This window comes from Enhydra lutris, unplaced genomic scaffold (genome assembly GCF_002288905.1).
Source record: "Enhydra lutris kenyoni isolate GAN:26980312 unplaced genomic scaffold, ASM228890v2 scaffoldscaffold9, whole genome shotgun sequence".
In the NCBI taxonomy this organism is placed as follows: domain Eukaryota; kingdom Metazoa; phylum Chordata; class Mammalia; order Carnivora; family Mustelidae; genus Enhydra; species Enhydra lutris.
In genome coordinates, this window is record NW_019154093.1 from 71,383,890 (window position 1) to 71,393,290 (window position 9,401).

The 9,401-nt window shown below is 40.1% G+C and overlaps 1 protein-coding gene across 1 annotated transcript; it reads left to right on the top strand.

Moving 5' to 3' along the window:
* Positions 1-468: 468 nt before the first annotated feature.
* Positions 469-2,778, top strand: LOC111143227 (protein arginine methyltransferase 6). The gene has a single exon (XM_022496802.1). It carries the CDS (start codon positions 472-474, stop codon positions 1,597-1,599), a length of 1,128 nt encoding a protein of 375 aa, XP_022352510.1. The 5' UTR covers positions 469-471; the 3' UTR covers positions 1,600-2,778.
* The last annotated feature ends 6,623 nt before the right edge of the window (positions 2,779-9,401 follow it).

Below are 9,401 nucleotides of genomic sequence, written 5' to 3' on the forward strand. Positions count from 1 at the left end.
TTCTTTGCACTCCACGAAAACAGACAAAGAAAACGTGCAGTGCAACTTCTAAATCTCCATCTGGAGAGGTCTGAGAGCAGTAACGGTCCAGGTGAAGTGGCACCGTGGGAAGGGGGTCGCCCAGACAATTCCGGGTAATAACGTCAGGGAGTTGAGCACACACGACAAGCGTGGATTCTCAGTCACGCGAGTGAGTGGACTTCAGTGAAAGCAAAAGAGAATTGAGGAGCTAAGGGTAAGAGGCGGAACGTACCAGTAAACAGAATTTGGGTGTGGTGGGTGCGAAAGGGAATCCAAAACCTCAGAGAAGCAGAGTTGTGTAGAGCTCTGAAGCTTCCGGCAGGCACCCGCCCGGCGACCTCCCAGGAAGTGGAAGGTACGAGCAGGCACTACAAGTCCCAGAAGCTCCCGCCTCCTGGAGTGCGCGCGGAGCCGCGCAAAGCCCGCTGGGAGCCGGTCGGAGCCGCCAAGATGTCGCTGCCCAAGAAAAGAAAGCTTGAGTCGGGGGGCGGCGGCGAAGGAGGGGAGGGAACTGAAGAGGAAGATGGCGGAGAGCAGGAGGCGGCTCTGCTGCGACCCCGGAGGGCTAGGAGGGAGCGGGACCAGCTGTACTATGAGTGCTATTCAGACATATCGGTCCACGAGGAGATGATTGCGGACCGTGTCCGGACTGATGCCTACCGCTTGGGCATCCTGCGGAACTGGGCAGGACTGAGGGGCAAGACTGTGCTGGACGTGGGCGCGGGCACCGGCATTCTTAGCATCTTCTGTGTACAGGCCGGGGCCCGGCGCGTGTACGCGGTGGAGGCCAGCGCCATCTGGCAACAGGCCCGGGAGGTGGTGCGGCTCAACGGGCTGGAGGACCGGGTGCACGTACTGCCGGGGCCGGTGGAGACGGTGGAGTTGCCGGAGCAGGTGGATGCCATCGTGAGCGAGTGGATGGGCTACGGACTCTTGCACGAGTCTATGCTGAGCTCTGTGCTCTACGCGCGGACCAAGTGGCTGAAGGAGGGCGGTCTTCTCCTGCCGGCTTCCGCCGAGCTCTTCGTGGCGCCCATCAGCGACCAGATGCTTGAGTTGCGCCTGGGCTTCTGGAGTCAGGTGAAGCAGCTCTACGGTGTGGACATGAGCTGCTTGGAGAGCTTCGCCACGCGCTGCCTTATGGGCCACTCGGAGATCGTGGTGCAGGGTTTGTCCGGGGAGGACGTGCTGGCTCGGCCGCAGTGCTTTGCTCAGCTGGAGCTGGCCCGCACCGGCCTGGAGCATGAGCTGGAGGCTGGGGTGGGCGGGCGCTTCCGCTTCAGTTGCTATGGCTCAGCGCCCATGCATGGCTTTGCCATCTGGTTCCAGGTGACCTTCCCCGGAGGGGACTCGGAGAAACCCCTGGTGCTGTCCACCTCGCCTTTTCACCCGGTCACGCACTGGAAGCAGGCACTCCTCTACCTGAACGAGCCTGTGCAAGTGGAACAAGATACGGACATTTCCGGAGAGATCACGCTGCTGCCCTCCCGGGATAACCACCGTCTCCTGCGCGTGCTGCTGCGCTACAAAGTGGGAGACCAGGAGGAAAAGACCAAAGACTTTGCCATGGAGGACTGAGGGTTGCCTTTTCTCCCAGCTACCTTCCGAGGCGGCCAGACCTGCGTGGTAGAGGCGGAGGGGGGTCGGAGGAGAAAGGGAGATTCCACGTGCAAGTAGGGGGCAATATCTTCTGTCTCCCTTTTTCCTCATGGCTCCTGGGGAGGGAGAATGACTTCAGTCTCCCTTCGAGGAGATTCTTCTGGCGAAATTTATTTAGAAAATGAATCCCGATGCCCCCAAGGATGGAAACAGCTTGTTTATTAATGGGCTTTAAGTCTCAAAAGCATGTGGTACCAAGCACTTGTATTTCTATTTCTTTTATTCCCCGGATAGAAAGCAAACACACTTTAGAAGAATATTTCAGTTTATGAAGGCTCATGCACATCCCTAACACCTCACACCTAAAAAGCCAGGGAGAGGATAAAAGGGTTTATAGTTAGATTCCATAAATTTCCAGTAGGACTTAAGTATCTCTCCAGAGCCATATTCTATTATTCTCTAAATTCCCTCTTTCTCTAGGTGCCTCTAGGCTTCAGTCTTCCTCGTTGTTTTTTAAATAAACTTCGCTTCTGGTAATGAGAGGGAGAAAAGTGAGGAAGCAGTTTGAATAACCCTGTTCTTAACTTACTATCATAGGGTGCTAAAGTTGAACACATTTCTCCACTGAATAAAATAGGCTATATATAATTGTGCAGCATACCCCCCCCCCAAATGTAAAAGGTACATTTAGGAGAAAAACATCTGAAAGTGAAGTAGTATGGGTTTTTTTTATTATTGTCTTTACTATTAAGATTTAACCAAGGAACTTTTTATGTTACATAATAGTTTTGTGTGATTTTTATTAAACCAGCTGATAGAAGGTTTTCTGAACCCAACCCAAGGATTTGTTCATCATATTGGGTAAATTGTTTAGGCACTCTAAATTAAGGAAAGTATTTCCCCAGCTAGAGAAGTGCACTCATTTAAACTCTCATTTAGAGAGATCATGTGATCTGGCCTACTTACATCAAGTGAAATTTCCTTTTTAGTGTTTTTTTTTTCCTTCTTCTTTTTAGCTCAGCCAAATGTGAAAGTTGTGAATTTCGGAAAATCATTTGTAATGAAGTGTGAGTCATGTTATCAAATTTATTTCACGGATGTTTCCCTCCTTATCCCTGTGGCAAATAAAACATTGGCATTCTATTTTTATAGATGAAGAAGTCTTGTGTACTGTGACTTATAATGCTTTTGCCTTTTGAATATTGCCAGTTCTTAAGAAAAGTGTTACAACCCTTCAGAATATAGCTTCAGGGTAATTTTATGCTTAATGTATGTTTTCTCTTCATACTGGTAGCTTTTGTATCCTAATAGAAAACAGGTGTGAAAAAGTGGTTTTTGAAGTGATCCAACTTAGTTTTGTTTACCGTAATGAGTTTTCTCCTTTATTCATTGCGTATTAAAAGTACCAAAGTATTATAACCAATTTGCTAAAGTTTGGTGTTAACACATGAGATCTTCCATTATGAAGGGAAACATAAAAAATCAATGACTTTACAAGATCCAAGCAATAACAGCAACTGTTGTCACCATTTTGATAGTTAACAGTCTATATAAATGGTGCAGTCATAGCAAGGTAGGCCTGATTTAAGCTGGAGGTATAAAATAGGTCCTCTTTTTTTTTAGGGTCAACTATATATTTATTTATTTAGAATTTTAGTGTATGGTTTTGGGTAGATTTCTGATATTTTTTTAACTTCCTTTAAGAATCCCTTTGCTGTGTGGGCAGACAAAAGCATTCCCCTCAATCACATTTTTTTAAAAATATAACAATGTGCATATTATAGAGCTCTTGTTATCAGTATAAGCATGCAAAGATAGCACCAGTTAAAACTTAGAGGAACTATAGAAGCAAAAAGTATTTCATATTTAGGCAAAGTGAGCTTTAATATTCTTGTTACTGTTTCCCAAAAGAAAAATGAGTTATAAAAATATAGCTGCTAAAGCAGTGAGTCAAGAGACAGCATAGCATATAGCTAAATCAGGACTTAAGCTAGATAGATCCTGATGGAACCTAGGCTCCACCACTATAACCATGTGACCTTGGGCAAAATACTTAACCTCTGCTTTTCTCCAGTGCTCTCATGCAAACAGTATAACAATCATACCTGCTCCATAGATATGTAATACATGTAATGCCGGGAATATAGTTAATATGTGTAGTTAATACTGTGAGCACATAGTGCCTGGTACACAATAAAATCTCAGTGATTCCTAGCTGTTGTAATTACAGAAAACTAATATGCAAACCTGAAGCATTTGGCCACATGTAAAATGTGCTACAGAATAAATATTCAACATTCTGATTTTCTTGCAGGTTTGTTTGGCAGTATCAGCACAGCTGCGTATGACTGGACACCAGATGATCCAAACCCTTTGGAGTGACAACACTTCCAGAAGGATGAGAGCATGACATGCTCAAGTAAACGGGCACTGTCCATTATCTGTGTGAGCTGGTATTGATTGCCTGGGTCATTTGGACCACAGGAAGAACTGTCAGCCCTAAGGAGGGAAAAACATAATGAAGTACTACCTGCTTTCTTCACACATCTTACATTTATTTAGCACTGTGAAACTTTCCAAATATTTACATTAATTCACTGGACCAGTGGATATTTTATTGAGTATACCAGAAAACAGTCATTGTGATAAGCACTTAGTATACAAAACAATAAAACATGGTTTTTGCTTCCAAGTAGATGTGTTCATAGAATAAACCAAAAAGGAAAATACATCAACAATAATGGGCTACTTGGGATGCTTGGGATGTAGGTGTTAAGAACAGCAAGTAATTACCTTCCCTTTATATACTGGAAAGAAGACTGACACAGATATTGAAGGATTTCCCTAAGGTTATGTAACTAATTCTTGACAGCTGAACACAAATATCTCAATTCCTATCCCCAACCTCTTAGTTTAAAAAAATTTCAAAGGAGATATATCTCATAGGTCTCAAAGAGCCACCCTTCAGTATATAAGATTTCAAAACTGACATTACTAGGTACTCATAAAATACACCATGTACCCATTTCCCCAACAGGGCTAATCAAGTGTGGCATTCTTTCTGAGGCCCCCAGAACACAATGCTCACTGAAGTAACAGAAGTAGATGAACTGCCATTTTGGCTATAGGTAGTGGCATCCAATGAAACAAGTGTTCACTCATTTAATTTAATAAACAACTATCTAACAATTGTCTTATGATAAGCAAATGCTACCCTCAATTGTGATACAGTAGGGGGTTAAAGTTATCTACATCAGTAGTTTGCATACATTCTTTAGCCTAGAAAGACATTCAACTAAATCTCACCTCTGCTGGAGCAAGGGTGAGAATCTAACCTTAAAATTCCTCTCAAGTACAAAAGTGTTAACTTATCATCACAAAGATTATGAGATCCTCAGAGAAAAATGTGACGGTAAGGAGGAAGACAATTAATGAGACTATATCTCAAAATATTCTATATGCCTATAGGATAAGACATTTGAAACAAAAAATCTGGACTTCACTAAAAACAAAATTTTAATAAAAAGACATGACCAGTAACACTGGAATTGTGCTTCTTTGGCAGCTTTGATGATTACTCAACATTATTTCTAATAATAACTTGGAATAAAGACTGATGAAGATTTCAGTTGATCAAGTAGCTACCTTTTTAACTCTAAAAACAATCACTTATATGGGGTATCTGGGTGACTTAGCAGGTTAAGCATCTTTCAGTTGAGGTCATGATCCCAGGGTCCTGGGGTTGAGAGGCCCATGTCAGGCTCCCTGCTCCTCCCTGCTCCCGAAGAAGTCTGCTTCTCCCTCTCTCTCTTCCCCCACTCCTGCTTGCGCTCTTTTTCTCTTTCTCTCGGTCAAATAAAATCTTTTTAAAAATAAATAAATAAAAATCACTTATAACAGACATTTTAAAATACAGAGAGCTGTGGGGAAGGAAAACATTCCTTCTTTCTCCAGGCTGTGCCCTGCATGAAAAAGAAGGTGGAATGGAAGTTAATCTTCCCCATGCTTTTTCAAGTGCTTAACAAGCATTCTTGGGATCACACGATGTACACATTTGTGAAAATCATCTCACATTCTGCAATATTGTGCACAAAAAGTAACAGAAAATTTGTTGGGTGGACAACCAAAACTTTAACCAGGAGTACGACGAATACCAATAAAAAACAGTAGGAATTTTAAAAAGATGTTAATTCTAATAAACACTGCAGTAAATAAGACAGCTTGACAAAAGAGCAAAAGGAAGAGTTCCTGAGACAAAGCAAAATGTACAAAAATGGAGTGGAAGTTTAATAAACATTCAAGACCTAGAGCATGTGGCCAAACAGTTCCAAGACAAAGAACATAGGGTGTAATACATTTCTTTTTGACTAGTTCCATTCAAGTGTGTCAGTGTACTTTCTGTTCGGTGGCTGTTGCCTGGTAGTATGCATAAACCAACCAATATCCATGTTATGTTCTGACCTTGTTCCTTTATTTATCAATATCATTTGAATTTATTTGTTTACAGAAACATGCATGACAGCAGAACGTGCTGTCCTTTTTTCAACTTCCAGAAATTAAAGGAATTCAGAACTCCATTGGGTTTACAGCTCTTTTCTCTTTAATGCAAATTTTCTTAAAAGGAAAATGGAATGGAGATGGGGAGGTTTACAGGTGGCCATAACCATCCTTCAGTATGAATCTACTTATTGTATTATTTTGGTCACCAGAAAAGATCAACAGGAAAGGATAATAGAAATCCTGAAGTGTATAGAGTGAAAGGAAAATAGTTGAATGTTCAGAAGATGGTTGGATATTGGAATTGGGGATGGGGGTGTTTCTCCAGAGTCCAAGGGCAACATAAAAAATATCTTGGGGTCAGCCAAAGAGACATGAAGTTAGTGAGAGAAAACATTAAGTGAAGATTAAAATCCCCATACACACATTTTGCCCACATCTCCAAATCCTTAGGGTAAAATTTTTTTTTAAGTAATGGGCTCAGAACATAACTAAGAGTATTTTGATTGGTTACAAACTACTGCTTATTTTGATATTTGTCCTTAACCTCTCATTTCAGCTTAATTTCTAAACTGTTCTATTTCAGAACTGTTCAGACTGTTCTATTTCAGAACTCCTTAATTCTTTCAAATTTGTGAACAAAGCCTCCAACCTCCATTATCTCAAGCTATGTGCAGTTCAATAATGGAATGGGATGACAGTAGACCTTTAAAAACAAACAAACAAGAAACCTCTTGCAGTTTTGCTCTTGATAAAATTATCATATTTAAGAACAAAGTGTAGAATTCTAACTTTAAATTATAAACGGTGGTGGAGAATGGATTAAGAGCCACAAATGGTTAAAACATTCATTTTATGCATCCATTGGAATCACACTCTTTACCAGGAATTTCTATAAAAATAACAAACTGCTTATTTTAATATGAACTTCTCACTCTACTATCATTTATCATCTCGTTAGTTATAAGAATAGGAAACATTTAAATGGTTAAGAATGTACAGTAAAAGACAACTAAAAAGAGAGGATTTGGAAAATCTATAGATTACACCATCCCTGAATAACTGAGAGTTTACTTTAGTCAGAATAATTAAGGAAAAACATAGAATGACAGAAATTGCAAGGGGATTTTAATACAAAATAAAATTTGAAACTAACAGGAAATGTGTTGTTTGCAATAAATACAATTTAGTATTAGCTAGCTTTGCTTGAACCCCAGTCAGGGGGATTTTATAGAGCCCAGACATTATTATAAAATTGGTTCATGTATAAAGTAATTCCATGGTACTAGGCCCAAGAAAAATTGGCTTCAGCATAGTAAGTTCTTAAATAGATAAGAGAACAGCTGAATTACTCTAAGCAATCAGTTAAGGTTCTTAAAAGTAAAACTAGACCAAAAAACGATGTGGTCATTGCACCATTCCCATAATGATGTTACTGAAGACATCAAAATGATATATTGTTCAATGCTAAAATATGTGATATAGTTGTCAGGGAGATATCACTTTTCTTTTTTTGATTCATTATCTGATTTATTTTATACCAGATAATAATGCATGCATAGAGACATACAGTGAAAACAGCATATGCTGAAACTTTATACCAAATGATATTCAAATGCACCAGCTACTACTTCTCAGCATGTAAAATGTTTTCATGCAATAATGGTATATTAATCAAACTGTGCAAAGTCTCATTAAAATCAATGATGTATTAACTTTGTTTACCTCACATCAGTTATACATAATAAAATAATGTTCTTTCATCCTAAGAAAAGTTCCATATCTATTATAATTTCACTTAAAGTAAACCCCTCCTTTTGTTAGACATGCCTCAGCATACATAGAGAGAGTCCTGATACTTATGTAAAACATTCTCATTAATTTTTAAACCATTATTGAGTACCTAATGTGCTATATGCATTTTAAGTACTTTATCTTACTTACTCTTTGAAATAGCTTTCTGAAGTAGTTCTGTTATCAATCCCATCATACAGATGAGAAAACAAAGGCATGGAGTTTGGTGAATTGCCTAAGACCACATGGAGAATAAGCGACAGAGCTTGGGACTCATCTCCTAAATTCCCAACATCTAACCTAGTACACTATCCTATCTATGATCCCTGGGCTCTCAGGAGTTAAGATTTCATCTACAGTCACTTAAAATATGTGGGTCATTGTCTTAGGCCAGGATCCCCATAAGCAGACCTTGAGACAAGAATACATATTAAAGTGTTTATCAAAAAGTGTTCCCAGAAGAAGCCAGAAGGGCAGCTGGGAAGCAGAATTAGTAAAAGAAGGAGATGAGTCTAGAGTGTGTTATTAAACCAAATCCTAAGAAAGGGAACTTTGGCTCAGTCTTACAGAGATGCTCTGGAGACAGTGCAAATCACATCCCAGAATGTCCCCAGTGATGGAGCAAGATACCTGGGACATTCATAACTTCTCACCTCTCAGACATTGGTTAATGCCTTCCTCTAGGGAGACGTAAATTTCTAGGCATGTCCCAGCTCTTCTGGGTGGGCATGGTAGTTTTCACAGCCTAAAGACAGTGCCCCAGCTCAGGATTACCAGTTAAGAAAAGTTAAAAGTACGGGGAGAGCAGATATACAAGAAGGATGAAAAGTAATACACAGGGAATAATGGAGCACTAGTAGGATGTGGTTACTATCATAAATATCCTTCTGGAGATTCTTTTACATTCTAAGTAGTTAAGTAGTTACAGACACTCAGTTTTGTTTATGTCCCTTTTTCCTTAGTCTTTTAAAAGCTTCATGAGTAAAAGTATAAATATAATAAATGTGTAGAAGGAAGAAGTTAATCTCCTATTCCCCACAGTTTAGAATGTATCTTTCTATTACATCTTCTTATATACCCATTTATGTAAGTTTTTCTTAATAAATATGTAGGGGCGCCTGGGTGGCTCAGCCAGTTAAGCATCTGCCTTTGGCTCAGGTCATGATCTCAGGGTCCTGGGATCGAGCCCCACGTTGGGCTCCCTGCTGATCTGGGAGTCTGCTTTTCCCTTTCCCTCCACCCCTCGGCTCTCTCCCTCAAAAAATAAGTAAAGTCTTTAAAAAAAAAAAAATGAAGGCAAATCAAAGTACAATTTCAACGTGTTTCATCCCCTACTCCACTTGCATTTGGAGTTTACACAAAGGAAGGGATAAATGAGATTTAAAAAAAAAATATGTAGACAATCTCTGTCAAATAAATAAAATCTTTAAAACAATAAAATAAAAAAATAAATATGTAGACATATTATACATGTTACTCTGAAAACTGTT